Below are 17,225 nucleotides of genomic sequence, written 5' to 3' on the forward strand. Positions count from 1 at the left end.
TGTCTTTGCAGACCTTTCATCTTTGCATTAACTCGTGTTGTATTACAGTTTTTTCAGTCGCTTGGGTAAACTTGTCAGATTTAAAATTTGCTAAGCAGTAAGTGCATTTCTCAAAAAAGCACATACAAATAGCCAAACAGCATGGATTACCTGCAAAAGCCAGTCTCTTGCTTAAAGTCCTTGGTTCATCTCTCAATGAACATGTCAGTGCCGTCAGAATGACAAGTCCTTGTGTCATTGTGTACGGATAAGACAGTCAAATTACTTACTCATGTTGTCAATGTAACAGTGTACTCTGGATGGATGTTCTCATGTAAGCTTCGGCTAATTTATTTCATTTTTTTGCGGTTTGTACTGTGATTTGTTGCCAGATCATGTCATCGTGATACAGAAAGGAAAAGACAGCACTCCATAGGACAAAAAAAAAAACCAAAGCAAAAGTAGAAATGTGAACATAGGACAATCTCCTTTCAGATACGCCTCACCTTCATTAGACAAAGTCCAGATTGACCTGGGAGCAATTTACCAATTATAGATTTAGAAAAAAACGTCTAATGGAAATGTAAAGAAAAATGCATTATGACTGAATATTATGACAACTTGTTCAACTTCTTTTATATATAATATATAACTTGACATTAACTTTTTTTTCTCACACCCCACTGGTCATTTTTACGAGACAAAATTTTGTTGTTGAAAACTGTAAATTTGACTTTTGCATGCAAAAAGTACTAGAGTAAGAGACGTTTTACTCGATTTTGGTCATTAAAATAACTCTGACTACCATTATTAGGATATAGGTAGCCTATATCTGCTGTAGTAACTTAAAACCTACAGTAGTTTGACATAAAACCAAAACAATAGCCATTCTTGTCTTAGGAAATTTTTATTAAGCAATTTTTTGAATAACAGTAAGTTCATGACATGTTAAATATATAGTATATTCTGCTGGTTTTAAACATACATAATAATAATAGTAAATACAGTCACGTAACAACCGTAACATTACCATTATGTCTTAGGACATCTTTGATTAACTTTTTACTACCTTGACCAAATGTTGACTAATGAAGGTACATTTTTGACAACTATTTACTAGTTAGACTACTTTATTGTCAAACCACGTTGCGTACGAATGCATTCAGCGGACCCATATGACAGTGTATTGCTGTACATGACAAATAAAACACGAGACAGGTGTTTAGAGAAAGAAGTTTATTTGGAACTTACCTTGGTCAAGTACAAAGAGCAACACCGACACAACTGACAACACCGAGCGAGAACCGCCGAGCTTTATAGGAATGCATATGCAAATGTTTACATGGCGACGTCACTGCTGGGAGTCTCGTTGTCATGGTGAGCGCTGAAGAGAGCACACCTCTGATTGGAGCAAACAGCCTCGGGAATCTCCGTCACGGCGTGACGGCGAGTTGCAGACAAAAACATGGTAAATATACTGAATATATATTTTTTTACATTTTTGGGTGCTTTGTATCACTCTGGGATGCAGTAGAATAGGGAGACAGATGAATATAATTAAAGACCAATGACTCTGACAAACTCCTAGTGGTGGTAAGCTTCTTATTATCCAAGATCGCCATCTAGCGGTCACATGACCTAATAGCATGTTACTAGCTACTCCACTACATCATGCCCGAAGCCGGGGGTGGGGGCATGCCTAACCCTAACCTAAACATAAACCCAATTTGTACCTTACTAATTATTATTAAACAGCTAATTAGTTTATTAAGCTAGTAGTGTTAGTTTAATTGTTTGTTAATACTGTGACCCAGAAATGTATATAGGACTATGTTTTCAAAATGAGCCTGTGTTGTGTATACATTTGGTATCATTTATATTACAAATAAAAGGTGTTCACTTTTTTCCAGACTTCAAGATATTCAGATTCATTGTTGGTTAATTTATTGTTAGCATGTTTTCTGCATGAAACACAATACAGTAAGCTTACAAAACACAGTAAGAACATGAAAATGGTCATGTTTCATCACAATCCTTCTCACTTCAATATCCACAAATAAATAATATATAATATACACTCGAAAACTGCGCAAAGATAAAATGACAATTTTGCACTAATGGTGACTTACTAATAATTCAAAGGAATGCACGTCTTTGTACTTATTTGATCCATGTGTTTCTGTTGTATATAATAATGATTTATTTTAAATAATTTGAACATTTCAGAGTGCAGTAAATTATCCACTATGAAAGAAATGGCAAAGAACACCCATTCATTTCAAAGACAGAAATTTCACACGGCTAAAATATTACAGAATGTAATTAAAATACAATCAAAACAAAATATCTGTTAATTTCAACCAGTGGAAAAACACAAGATTTCAAACACAAGGAAAAAAGTAATGAGGCTTAGAGGAGGCGCAATCGTTGTAGCTTTACCTAAAGTGAAAAAAGAAAAAGAAAAACATAAATAAAGAAAGAAAGAACAAACCTGTACATGTCGGTGATATCTTCCTGCACTGTCAATGTATGTTTATTTTAAAAGTAGGCTATAGTTCACCCCCCTCCCAACCTCCCTATAATACAATAATAATTTACTCACTATTTATTTAGCCATTGGCACCCATAGTAGGGAAAAATACTCAACATTCTTTAAAATATCTACTTTTTCTTCTTTTCAGTTGAAAAAAAAAACTCAAAGAGGTTTGAAGCGAGTAAATGGAGAGAACATTTCTCTTTTGGGGTGAACAGTGCTTTTAAAAAATGCTTTCCTGTCAGTTAATGCATGATATATTTGTGTCAGGCTTACCGTATGCTGACTGTATTTGCAAAACCTCTGATTCTTTTGGTAGCACAGGTTCTACAATTAAGAGAGAGAGAGAAAGAGGTTAACAGTCTGGTAACTGTAGTTTAAATGCATTCTTTTAATGCATCATGGTTAAAAGAGATGTAATAGCACAGTCTCCCATGGTTAGCATGCCTCTAGCATGTTTCTAACATGATTAACATGTTACTAGCATGTTTAATTTTTAATTAGCCTGTTGCCTGTTGCTAACATGTTGCTACCACGTTGCTTACATGTTTCTAATTTTATTAGCATGTTTCTACTATGCTTAGCATGTTACTAGCATGTTTCTTACACAATTAATATTTGTAGTGTTATTATATATATTATATAGTGTAACGTGAATGTTTCTTACATGTTTATCATGTTATTATGTTTCTAGCATCGTTAGCATGTTACTAGCATGTTTCTTATATGTTTATCATTTTATTAGCATGTTTAGAACATGGTTAGCATGTTATTGGCACATTGCTTTGTTTAATATTTCATTAGCTTGTTTCTAGCATGGTTAACGAGTTATTTGGATGTTTCTTATGTTTATCAATTTATTAGCATGTTTCTAGCATGGTTAACATGTAACTTGGATGTTTCTTACATGTTCATAATTTTATTAGCATGTTTCTAAAATGGTTAACATGTTATTAGCACATTGCTTACATGTTTATAATTTTATAAGCATGTTTCTAGCATGGGTAATATGTTACTAGCACACTGCTTACGTTTTATTACCATGTTTCTAGCATGGTTAGCTTATTACTAGCATGTTTCTTACGTTTATCATTAGATTAGCATGGTTAACATGTTACTAGCATATTTCTTACGTTTAACATTTTATTAGAGTGTTTTTAGCATAATCATCATGTCAGTAGCACATTACTTACGTGTTTATCATTTTATTTATATGTTTCTAGCATGGTTAGCATGTTAGTTGTATGTTGCTAGTATTGTTGTATGATTTTCATGTACTTTTACTGTAAAAAATTACACAAAGTTTATCTTTTTAACCAACCTTTAACAAAAATATTAGTTTAAGTTAGCTATATTTGCTCTTCCAACATTTTATTAAGTGACATTTTACAGTGTATGGTTTGAGCAAAAATACAAACTATTCAAGTACGTCCAGTGAAGAGTTGTACCCAAACGTCAAGATTTTTCTACAATCAATAATCCCAATCAACTTTACCCAGCCAACTTTATATTTCTACAGCCCATTTAAAATAATTATATATGTATATAATAATAAAGTTTCCTACCTGTTATTGTGACTTTGACTGTGCTGAGCGCCAAACCCTGTGAATCTAAAACTTTGTATGTTCCGGCGCTGCTGGCCGAAAGCCTTCTGAGGATCAGTTTGTTGTCTTTCTCTTTCAGATGACCGTTCTTCTTCACGCCTCCCTCTCTCTCCCACAGGACTGTCCAGTCTGTGTCATCACTGCTCTGGAAAATCACCTGCTCGGCTTGATGTGTGTGTAAATCCAGGATCAGATCTGAGCCCAACTGAACAGACCTGATGGCCTTGTGATCTATCATTGGAGAAGAGAAAGACTGTAGGTCTTTAGATGTTAAAGGGATAGCTCTCTCAAAACTGAAAATTCAGTCATCATTTACTCATCCTTCATTTGTTCAAAACTTTGTCTTCTGATATTTTGAAGAAAGCTGGAAACCTGTAGCCATTGACTTCTATAGTGTTTGTTTTTCCTACTACATTAGTCAATGGTTACCGGTTTTCAACAATGGTTATCAGCTTCAACAGTTTTGTGTTTAAAAGAATGATTAGCAGCTGTGGGCTAACTAACCTGAGCCATTTCACCTTTTCACTTAACTCGATTTTAAAAAATGAATAAATACTATATTAGTCTACATCAGGGGTGTCCAAACTCGGTCCTGGAGGGCTGGTGAACGGCATATTTTTGTTCCAATCCCAACTAAACACACCTGAACCAGCTGATCAAGCTCTTTTTAGGTATACTAAAACTTCCAGGCAAGTGTGTTGAAGGAAGTTAGAGCTAAGCTATGCAGTACGCCGGCCCTCCAGGACTGAGATTGGACACCCCTGGTGTTCACATACACATTTAAACAAAAACTAAAAGATATTCCAAAAAACAACAAAAGAATACTTTTAATAAGGTAAAAAAAATAGATTTTTTAAAAATTAGGTAAAACAAAACTAATTCAATCAAATAATGAAAACTAAAAACTTAAACTAAAGTAATTTTGCTAAACTTAACAACACAGTCCACCCCAAAATTTTGATTCTATCATCATTTATTTACCCTTATCTTTTTCATAAGGTATTTGACTTTCTTTTCTTTTGTTTAAAATAAGATATTTCGAAGAATGATGGTTGCTGGGACCCATTGAGTTCAATAGTATTTTATTTTCCTTCAATATACAGCATTCTTCAAGAAACTTGCATAAGTTTAAAGCAACATGAGGGAGAATAAATGGTTTATTTTTGGGTGAACTGTCCCTTTAAATTTGTAATAAAAACTGAGAATTATTTTGTATCCCATCCGCTTCGTAAAACATATGCTGGAATAGTTGTTAGTTCATTCTGCTGTGGTGACCGACTAAGCTGAAGGAAAATGAATGATTGAATGAATGAATTTTGTACCCCCTAAGTACAGTTTTGACGTTTGTTTGTTTTATTTTCCAAACATTGATAGACTTTGAGTAGTTTTTCAGAATTTGCCCTCACCGACAACCACAAGTTGGACGCTCTGAAGGAAAATCCGGCTCTTGACAGGCTTACTTGGTTCCCCAACCACCAGGTAACTCTCGTAAACGCCCGCATCGCTGAATCTGACATCTTGCAAGAAGAGAGAGCAGTTTCCCTTGACGAGCATATGTTCTGGGACGTCCGCTCGGTTTATGTAAGCCTCCCCCTGGAACTTCTCCTGTCCCATTCGCTCAAACACAGAGTCGCTCACGGTCTGCCACTGAATATGAGGAGCCCGTTCAGACTCCAGATGTGACTCCACTGTGCAGGGCAGAACCGCTGGCAGGCCCACCTTCGAGGAGGTATAGGACAGCACTGAGAGCGGAGAGGAGCCTAGAGGGACAAAATACAATTATTTCAACTACAAACACAGCAGCCAGACACCTTCATGTCATTCATTCATTCATATTCCTTTGGCTTAGTCCCTTTATTTATCAGGGGTTTCCACAGCGGAATGAACTGCTAACCTATCCAGCATATGTTTTACACAGCGGATGCCCTTCCAGCTGCAACCCAGTACTGGGAAACATCTATACACACTCATTCACACTCATACACTACGGACAATTTAGTTTATTCGATTCACCTATAGCTCATGGAGAGAACATACAAACTCCACAGAAAAATGCCTCCTGGCCAGTGTTAATTTCGTTGATGAAAAATTTTCATCATAGTTTTCATGACAAACAAGTTTCTACAGACGAAAACTAAATAAAAATCAGGTGATGATGACTACAACTATAATAAAAATATACTGGCATTTTCGTAGACCAATAAAAATGAGGCAAGAATGTGATTGGGGGACGTTTTTTTGGAAAATATGCAATCAGAATTAATCTTGGTGTGTGATGCATGAGGCATGCAGTAGATGCGGGATGCGATTACATCATCATAAGAGTAGAGTAGATTTAGTCAACTGAAATCTTATGAAATTTAGTCGACTAAAACTAGGCTATAATTAAAATGATTGAGAAAACTAAAACTAAATCAATTTTTGCAACTGACCCAGCTGAGACTCAAACCAGCAACCTTTTTGCTGTGAGGCAACAGTGCTAACCACAGAGCCACCGTGTCACCCCACCTTGATATCAGTGCTAATCAATTTAATATACTGTAAGAGGTTTCAGTGATATCTTTTTTCTTACTTGGCAACCTGTTTTAGATCACATAAAGAAGATCTTTTAAATATTATTATTTATTTGTATTTTATTTTAAATGTGTGCAATGGCTTTTGTTAGTTTGTTGTCTAAAAAAAAGAAAAAGGTCAAATCGTTGCATTATTTGTACTGCAAAACATAATTAAAAAATAATGAATGATGTCACAATCTTGACGTCTATTTGACATCCACACATCGATGCCTTTTTGACCACCAAAATAACGACACAAAATAATATTATAATACAAGTATTTTTAGGATGTCAAGGTAGCACAGTGGGTAGCACTGTCACCTCATAGCAAAAAGGGTGCTGGTTCGAGCCTTGGCTAGGTCAGTTGGCATTTCTGTGTGGAGTTTGCGTGTTCCCCCGTGTTCGCTTGGGTTTCCTCCAGGTGCTCCAGTTTCCTGCACAGTCCAAAGACATGCTGTACAGGTGAATTGGGTAAGCTATTGTCCGTAGTGTATGCGTATGTGTGTGAATGTGTATGGATGTTTCCCAGTGATGAATTGCAGCTGGAAGGGCATCTGCTGCTTAAAACATATGCTGGATAAGGTGGTGGTTCATTTTGCTGTGGTGACCCCAGATTAATAAAGGGACTAGGCCGAAAAGAAAATGAATGAAATATTTTCTACACCTGAAAGCCTCAATTCCAAATTTACACAGTATTTTATGGTGGCTGAGACAGCTTATCGCGCTGCAATTTAGGAAAACACATGCAAGAACAAAAACACCAGCTAATTGACACCAAAGATCTTCATCGGTTTGACAGCAAAGATATTGCAAATCCTCACAAGGCAAACACATCAAGAAAATGCGCTGCATTTTCTCACAACACACGCAAATAGAACACAATGGAAATGTTTCAAGGGGACCCAAAACTATGACAGACCAACTATTTAGGTCATGGTTATTTAGGCTAATAATATAAAAAAGATTAGGATGTTAAAATAAAGAAAAAAATCACCTTTCAAAGATCACCTACAACTTCACTGAGCACTATCCCAGGTGAGTCTGTCACGTTTTTGTACCCCTTAAAGCATTTCCGTTGTGTTCTGTGTGTGTTGTGAGAATTTGCAGCATGTCTGCTGTCAATCTGATGAAGATCTTTTCTTAATTTGCTGGTGTTTTTTGTAATTGCATGTGTTTTCTTAAATTGCAGCGCGTTGAGATCTCTCTGCCACCGTAGGATTTTGTATCCCTACAATGCCAAACGACATCAAATTGACATTTAACATTGGCATTAAAAAACATGTCAAAAACCGATTACAGGATGATCACAGAAATTAAGAAACAAAACGAAACTAAATGAAAAGAAAAGTTGTCCTTCTTTTGTCATTGACTACTTACCGACACAAATGAGGAGCCGTAGCATCAGAAAAGCTGAATACCTGAGAAAAAATAATAATCATACTAAATTACAGAGAGCTAAGCCCAAAGTAGCCTACTTTCTGTGTGGATCTGTGTGTGTCCACCCACAAGAGTAAAGTCGGGGCCCCTCACTACACACACACACACACACACATATATATATATATATATATATATATATATATATATATATATATATATATATATATATATATATATGTGTGTGTGTGTGTGTGTGTGTGTGTGTATGGTATATATTATGCCTCCAATTAACTCAAATGTTGTCAATTAGCCAATCAGAAAGCTTGACACCATCATCTGAGCTTTTTCTGAGGCATAATAATCTTAATGCATGTAAACTTGACTTTTAAGAAAAGTTATAACAATTTCTCAAAAAATATCTCTCTCATTATTCTGCTATTAAGCATAAAAGAAACAAATATGATAATCCCAACTTACCTAAAAAAGAAAAAGTTTAGTCACATTAACATCTGAGTTTTCTTAAATGGTTATCTGCCTTTTTATAGTGTTTGTAAACTTCCACTATCCACTAAGCATTTTAGCAATAAGCATTTTCCCATAAAAAATGTCCATGGCATCCCTTTCTTCAAGCATTTTTCTGAACAAATTTAACAATGTGAAATGCTCATCTGACGTGCGATTTCAGAGCTAAAAATATTACGTTTGGAAAGCCCGACTCATTGTGGTAAAACGGCTTGAATAAATGAGTCAAAATGAAACTGCACTGGCATAATGGATCATTTTGTCATTAACAGCTAAATATTTTAAAGTAGCCCAAGCTACTGTTTTGGTTATACAGTTAATAATAAGACATTACTCATAAATATTTTGTTTATTTAGGCTAACAGTTTGTGTTTTGCCTGTTTGTTTTGGCCGGTAAACAGAAGCAGCTTTGAACGCAATTCATTTCACCTAAAATGTACAGAATATTCAAATTAAGATAAAAATGACACCAAACGAAATTCATTCTAAGACAAAACTGTTCAACAGAAATCTGAAATTATAAACACAGTTACCGCGCTCTTGTGATAAATGGGGAGTTAACTGATTGGAAAAACAAATGAAAAAACTTGCAAGAGAGCAAATACGTGTGCTTTGATGCTGTAACCACGACTGGGGTGGAGTGACAGGAGACCACAGGAGGTAAGGTCCACTATGCAGTTTATTCAAACGTCAGGCAAGCAATGGTCATCAGGTGCAAACAGGTATATACAGGCAGTCCAGAATCATAAACGTAAAACAGGCTGAAGGTCGAAAGGCAGGCGGCTAAACAGGAAAACAAGGGTACAAGGCTAAGATCGAAACACGGAGAAACAAGACAGGGAAACGCGTTGTTATGTTATTAGGAAAACAAGACTCGGCAAACTGGAAGTGTGAATGAGTGGCTTATGAAGGGAATCAAATCAGTCTGTGAACAAGGTTCAGCTGGTGCTTGTAATCAGGATACATGAGTGAGCAGGCGTGCGTGTTTGGGAGCAGTGCATGTATGAATGTGAAGTCCTGGGGAATGCGGAAATGTAGTCCTGAGAGTTCATGTGAGAACCAGCGATCCTCTGGGAAGCGATCGCTGGTTGTGACATAGCCCCCCCTCTAGGAGTGGATTCCAGACACTCCACTACTGTTCAGGCGGGAGGCGGAGCGGAGGCGGAACAGGGGGAGGGATGGAGGGCCAGGACCATGCAGCTGGGGCGTACCTGGAGCGTGGAGCTGCGGAGGGCCTGGAGACTGGAGCTGCGGAAGACCCGGAGAGTGGAGCTGCAGTGGTCCTGGATCGTGTGGCAGCGAAGGACCTGGAGTACTGCGAGGAGCCGGCAGGGTTGGAGTCTTGTAGGGAGCCGGCAGGGCGAGGAGCTGGGCTGGGATCGGCGAGGCGAGGAGTCTGCGTGACGCCGGCTGGGTGAGCTGTCTGGATGGCGCCGACAGGACGAGGAGTCTGGATGGCGACCACTCCGGAAGCTCAGGGGGTGGCGGCGACCACTCGGGAAGCTCAGGTGGCGGCGGCGACCACTCTGGAAGCTCAGGCGGCGGCGGCGACCACTCGGGAAGCTCAGGCGGCAGCTTTGGCTGAGGCGCTGGCTGCGACGTCGGCTCTGGCGCTGACTGCTGCGTCGGCTCTGCCTGCGGCGTCGGTTCTGGCTGAGGCGCTGGCTGCGACGTCGGCTCTGGCTGAGGCGCTGGCAGCGACGTCGGCTCTGGCTGAGGCACTGGCTTCGGCGTCGGTTCTTGCAGCGGTGTTGCCAGCTCTGGCGGTGGCAGCTCTGGAGGATCTGGCAACACTGGACGGTCTGGCAGCACAGGACGGTCTGGCAGCTCTGGAGGATCTGGCAGCACTGGACGGTCTGGCAGCACTGGACGGTCTGGCAGCTCTGGAGGATCTGGCAGTACTGGAGGTTCTGGCAGCACTGGACGGTCTGGCAGCACTGGACGGTCTGGCAGCTCTGGGGGATCTGGCAGCACTGGAGGTTCTGGCAGCTCTGGAGATGGCCTTTCAGGGGCAGGAACAGACTTGGGACTGGAAGCCATCTTGTGAGCTGGCTGACTGGGAGCGGCCATCTTGTGAGCTGGTTGTGGAAACTGGGTCCCAAGCCCCGTTGCCAGCGGGTCTTGCACTCTACAGCCCCCCCCCAAAAGATTATTTGGACTTTCGTCCACCTCTCCTATGGTGAGGGAGGATCCACTCATTTGAAGTGCCAAATCAATAAATTGTACCAGTGTCCAGCAGGGATTGTGCTGTGGCATCATGGAGTACAATGGCTCAGAAAGTCCTCCATGAAAGAATATCCTGAGACATACCTCATTCAGGGTGGTACGGTGGGCCAGATTAATAAAGTCCTCCACATAATCTTCAATTGGTCTGGCATCCTGACGGAGGCGCATGAATTGAATACCCGCTGGATCCATGTCTTGGCCGAGTCTTCTGTAACCACGACTGGGGTGGAGTGACAGGAGACCACAGGAGGTAAGGTCCACTGTGCAGTTTATTCAAACGTCAGGCAAGCAATGGTCATCAGGTGCAAACAGGTATATACAGGCAGTCCAGAATCATAAATGTAAAACAGGCTAAAGGTCGAAAGGCAGGCGGCTAAACAGGAAAACAAGGGTACAAGGCTAAGATCGAAACACGGAGAAACAAGACAGGGAAACGCGTTGTAATGTTACTAGGAAAACAAGACTCGGCAAACTGGAAGTGTGAATGAGTGGCTTATGAAGGGAATCAAATCAGTCCGTGAACAAGGTTCAGCTGGTGCTTGTAATCAGGATACATGAGTGAGCAGGCGTGCGTGTTTGGGAGCAGTGCATGTATGAATGTGAAGTCCTGGGGAATGCGGAAATGTAGTCCTGAGAGTTCATGTGAGAACCAGCGATCCTCTGGAAAGCGATCGCTGGTTGTGACAGATGCATAGTCTGTCACACTCTTTTTGGGGTTTTGTTAACACTGGAACTACCAGAATTATAACATCATTGAACCCCTTCTCATATAAAACGTCATATTGTCACATCATATTTATATCCAAAGCTTCAATTCGGATATTAGAATTAAGCATTGAATGTCTGTCATCTTATTTTCTGAAGGCATTACCCTAAAAGTGTGATCTTTTTGGTAATACAGCCAGTAAATGTGCATGAGATACTTGACCACATGCACACCTTACTTTCACTTCACAGTCAGGAGAGCGAGGTTTTATTCACGAAACTTAATATGTTGTTTTGAAAGAAATATCTGAAGTAAAGTTTTTCTATCATAAAGTTATGCTTATTAGCAGGAAGTTTTTGGGTGACCGGCTCGCATATTCAAATGCACAAGGAAAGTATAGGACACTAAAATGCATGCAGTGATTTTGGCCGCGTTGTTCAAGGTAGAAATAATCAGAACTCTTTTGTGTTTTGTAATTTTTATAAAATAAAAATTCTTTCATTTATTTTCTTGTCGGCTTAGTCCCCTTATAAATCTGGGGTCGCCACAGCAGAATGAACGCCAACTTATCCAGAATGTTTTTTACGCAGCGGATGCCCTTCCAGCCACAACCCATCTCTGGGGAACATCCACAAACACTCATTCCCACACACACTCATACACTACGGACAATTTAGCCCACCCAATTACCAATTCACCTATACCACATGTCTTTAGACTGTAGGGAAAATCAGAGCACCCGAAGAAACCCACGCAAACGCAGGGAGAACATGCAAACTCCACACAGAAACGCCAACTGAGCCAAGGATCGAACCAGCGACCTTCTTGCTGTGAGGCAACAGCACTATGCATTATGTCTTGAGTATATTGTTAATGTATGAATTATTAAAGTGAAACATGTTTCGTGTATGGGATGTAATGGATTGTTAGTATTTTTTATTGATTATTAAATCAAACTGAACAAAATATTTATTCTGTTAATGATCAATTGACACCAGCTTTTCTTTAAGAAAATTACAAAAATTAACAACCTAAATTTTTGGGGGGGTCCCCATGACACATGGTGCATGCCCGTCCGCTACGCCAGTGGTTCTCAAAGTGGGGGTCGGGACCCCCCGAGGGGTCGTGGAACAATGAAAGGGGGTCGCCTGGTGATTTCCAAAAATCTATTTATTTTTATTAAACCATAAGAATTACCATATTTTATCCATAACCTAGAAAAAAATAGTAATTTATACTGTAGTTACTATATACTACTTTATAAAGTTACTATAGTAGCTAATAGTTACTAGTTCTATTCAATTGCGATCGCTGGGGTAATTACATTATATTAAAGACACAGCATAGCTGCATCTGAAGCTATGCTTTCTGGGCCATTTACAGCACTAACATACATAAAAAAATCTACGAAGAATAGACTTTGGTCAATTGGTGTGTGTGCACCATTGCATGCAAAGTTTTTGTATTTATAACCACCTCAGAGGATATTGGGGGTCGCGAGCCACTGGCATTGTTATTTTGGGGGTCGCGAGCGCAAAAGTTTGAGAACCCCTGCGCTACGCCACTGTACGTGCGTGTGTTATATGCACCTGAACACACCTTTATTAGAATCCATTCGATAGTGTGCATGAACACATACACTCAAGACATGCACGCTAAAATATTTATCATCTAGTACCTGTGCTTTTTCTATAAGCACATATATATATAACTAAGCCTAAAAATGTGTTTGCAAATATTTACAGCAGATGATTTTGGCAACAGCTCACAAAACGTACACAAGGACGAATCTTTGTGTGTAATTGTTGAATGCCTGATATAAGATAAAGGGAAAATTTTAAAAATACAATTTATATCTTGCATTCTGTTGATATGTCTGTCTTGTACCATTTCATTAAAGCGTGATCAGAGACTATTCTTGACTCAATGTGAAATATATTTTTATACTAAAAATCTATAGTTATTGAAACAGCTGTCTTCATGACACATGACATTTAAAACAATTATAGCAATGCAACAAATATTAAGTTCATTAAAAGATAATAGAGCAGTAGTGATTATGAGGTAGGCGTTTATTTGAAAACCGGTGAATGACTAACTTCTCAGAAAGTTAATCGCCCCAAAACACTTTTACAATTGTTTTTTGGCTGCAGGACTTCTTACATTTAATTCAATAATATATTGTTTAATCTGAGTCAGCTGTATTATTAACACTTTAACTGCTAGTTTGTCCTCAATTGTGTAAAAGATAAATATTTTTTCGTCACTCCTGTACAATTTTCTACTTATGTTACATTTTTAATTTGAATGAGCAATATGTATAAATTAGTTGTTTTTTAAAGCTACATTTACATTACTCTCACTCATTTATCATTTTTATACATTGGAGGAGAATAGGGTAAACATTTTAAGAAAGAGTGAGTTTTCTTAGAATGCCTATATATGTTCTATTGTTTTGCTATAAATAATAATAATAATAATTCCTTACATTTATATAGCACTTATCATAAAGACCTTTCTTACCCATTCACGCTGTCCATCTTGCATTTGTGCTGGCTCCTTCTTACATTTAATTTAATAATCTCTTGTTCTTAATTTTAAATTGATCAGTTATATTATTAACACGTTAACTGCTAGTTTGCCCTTAATAATACTGTATAAAATTATTATTTTTTCATCACTTCTGTATTATTTTCTCTATCTTATTTTTTACATTTAAACCTTTATTTATTTTTTTTTTTATCTAACACCAACACTTTTATTTATTCTCTATTTGGTTTTGTTTCTCTTTATATTCATACAAATGTGACCTAATGACAATCTGGGGATTTTCTTATATGATTAATGCATTGGTCAGGCTACTTATATTGTTCTTATTCGTACTGTAAGTTGCTTTGGACATATAAAGGAACTGAGCCTATTTTCACATCAGCTTCATTTGGCTGATGCAGATTTCTATATTTAGATTTTTTTATAGGCTATATATATTTCATTGTCACCATTTTGCTTAGGCTTGCATTGTTATTATTTTATATATCTGCTTAAAACCAAGGTGTGAATTACAGGGGGGTTTGTGGGGGATTGACCCCCATAATAAACACTTGATCACCCCTGAAGGACATCAAAAAAAGATGCGTCAGTACTTTAATAGTAAGAAATAGCTTTCTCTGATCTCTTATCTGTATCATAAATATTAATCAATTACATTTGTGATAAGTTCACAGTACTCATTAGGATTAGTTTTTGAACTTAAATGGTTTGTTGAATTCGGTTTCCTCAAATGGTTTGAGTTACCTTAACTTTTTGGGTTTTACAGTGTAGGAAAAATCTCTGTGAAACTGGTAGTTCTAAAGCACCGATAGGCAACTTCACAAGTCATGTATCATGTAAAATAGGTGTTTATATCTGCATAGTCTAAAAAAAATAGACACATTGGTATAGTTTGACCTACAGTATCCTCTAAAAAGTTACTATATATCCCTCACAACAATGAAAATGTATACATTTTACTAATAAATAGATGTAATTGAAATAAATTCTAAAATTTGATTTACTGAAGCATATGTGTTGCCAAACTTCACCGAAAAAGTGACCCCCACCCCCTGATCGTTAATGTGTAATTCAGACACTGTTTAGAACCGATGTTTATTTGATGGATAATTAGCAAGTAAGCTACAATCTGCATTGGTCTGCATCCTGCCTTCGGCTTCGTCTTCATCTATCTACGTGTTTGTACGTAAGAAGCTGGCTGGCTCCTCTCAGTTTCATATTCCCGAATCATCTGCGGCATCTGCTTACGCACACACTCTCTGCTGAAACGAAACCTAAACTCAATCCGACTCCAGCAGTTCTGTCATACATTAGCAACACTTAAATCCATTTGATATCAAGCAATATTTATAAAATAGTTGTTTTTTAAAGATAGGCCTACATTTACATTACTCTCGCGCGTTTTTAATGTTCATGCATATGTTGTATAGGAGAAGTGTAAATATGTTAAGAAAGACAGACTTTTCACAGAATGCCTAAAATCTCCTAACATTCTATTGATTTGCTGATATAAAGACGTTTCTTACCTGTTCACTCTGTCCATCTTGCATTTGTGCCGGCTCCTGTTGCTGCATGAGTGTGACTGCAAACAGCTCAGAAGCGGGTTATATAGCTTCACGTCTCTTCTTTTCCCAAAAACGAAACTTAGCTAGCATTATAGGTAATTGCTGAAACTAATTTGAACTTCACCTCATTTCCCCGATAACACACACACAGCGAGAGAGGAAAATAATTGTTATGCTGGTAATTAGCTTTTTGTCTTTTTAAAATCTATGAAGTGTTCAGATGCAAAAATGTATATATTTTCTTTTAAAATGAGCATTTTTCTCAGACTCCTAGGCTAAGTAATTTTACTTTAATAGTGACGAATAAGTTCTTTTCAATGCATTTAAAGTGAATAACTAAACATAAATAAGAGGCTGAAAAAATCCTCATTTTAGGTGAAAATTTCAGACAGCATTTAGAGGTTTTCAACTCTTCATATCAAAAATGTTTTAATCTGACAGATTTGAGGTTAGCTAACTGATTTGATTTTACGCCTTTATAGTAATCTGTGACAGCTTTTTTGAAAAGAAAAAGGTAGTTTTAAACTGAGAAGTAGCCCACTTTTAGAATGCACTTTTTAAAAATTCACTTTAGAGTACTCGATTATAGGTATATTTTGACCCATATTAGATTTGATCAGGATGCAGCCCAAGCATTTTTTGTTTTAAAAAGATGTATAATATATGTCTAATAGACATCCAAACAAAGTCGTCTTGGCTAAAGCAAGGCTAAATTTGGGCTGTCAGTGAAAACCTAATAGAAAAGGCCAAAACTAATCATAAAAATAAACAGAAATGAATGACTACACATAGAAAGTCTGTCTAATCTGTCTATTTGACGACTTCTATTAGATTTTCACTGACAGCCCAAGTTTAGCCCTGTTTTAACCAAACTGTACGTTTAGATGTCTATTAGACATCTATTAAACACAAAATTGTTTGCTGGGAGCCTACTCATCATTAATAGTAATAATATTACTATTTTTTTATATGCTGTCTTAAACTAACATTGTAAACTAAACTCTTCTTTGAACACATACTGAAAAAAAATGTTTAATTACAGTGAGCAAACCTGTTGCCTTAAATGCGACAACTTGGCTTTAAAGTGAGTAAACCCATTGTATTTTGGAACTGTTAAGTTGTTTTAAATTTTTTTTATAATTGTGAAAACAGTTCACTTACGTAATCATTTCAAAGGCAACTGCTTTACTCACTTTTCCATTAAATTAAACACGTTTTACAGTGCAATCATATAATAATAAAAACAGAAAATTACATTTAAACAGAAAATTGACTTTAATTTAAATATTATTAAACTCGTTGTAACTGAACTGTTAGGTTGACTTTACTTTAATAATTGCTAATTTTACTCACTTTTTAAAACAAAGTCAACTAATTGCTTGTTACAGTGTACAAAGTGTAAGATTACTATGACTATGATTACTTTCTGACTTCTTTAATAAGAAATATAATCCTTCATTACATGATTAAAAACTCATATGTTCCTAATTCTGAATATACAACTTTTCGGGTTGTGCAACTTCTGCTGAATTTAACATGTTAGTTTTGAAGTACAGTTTCTTTAATTATGTTGGCCTATACATGTTGACATTTAAGCTTGTTATT

General features: G+C 37.4%; 1 protein-coding gene across 3 annotated transcripts; it reads right to left on the bottom strand.

Moving 5' to 3' along the window:
- Positions 1 to 867: 867 nt before the first annotated feature.
- On the bottom strand, positions 868 to 15,686 carry igldcp (Ig-like domain-containing protein). 3 transcript variants are annotated; one of them, NM_001386214.1, is given in 6 exon segments: positions 2,133 to 2,418; positions 2,789 to 2,839; positions 4,078 to 4,347; positions 5,523 to 5,876; positions 8,049 to 8,089; positions 15,582 to 15,686. In NM_001386214.1, coding segments are annotated over 6 exon segments (816 nt in total). In that variant the 5' UTR covers positions 15,599 to 15,686; the 3' UTR covers positions 2,133 to 2,335.
- Positions 15,687 to 17,225: the final 1,539 nt, after the last annotated feature.

The sequence above is a fragment of the Danio rerio genome, chromosome 15 (genome assembly GCF_052040795.2).
Source record: "Danio rerio strain M-AB ecotype USA chromosome 15, GRCz13ab, whole genome shotgun sequence".
Taxonomy (NCBI): domain Eukaryota; kingdom Metazoa; phylum Chordata; class Actinopteri; order Cypriniformes; family Danionidae; genus Danio; species Danio rerio.

Excerpts from the sequence above, each read along its gene's own strand:
- igldcp (XM_087283393.1), bottom strand. The coding sequence starts at position 5,730 with ATGGGACAGGAGAAGTTCCAGGGGGAGGCTTACATAAACCGAGCGGAC. Across the intron at positions 4,348-5,522 it reads CGTCCAACTTGTGGTTGTCG|ATCACAAGGCCATCAGGTCT; the intron begins GTGAGGGCAAAT and ends CTCCAATGATAG. Across the intron at positions 2,840-4,077 it reads AGTCAAAGTCACAATAACAG|AACCTGTGCTACCAAAAGAA; the intron begins GTAGGAAACTTT and ends TCTTAATTGTAG.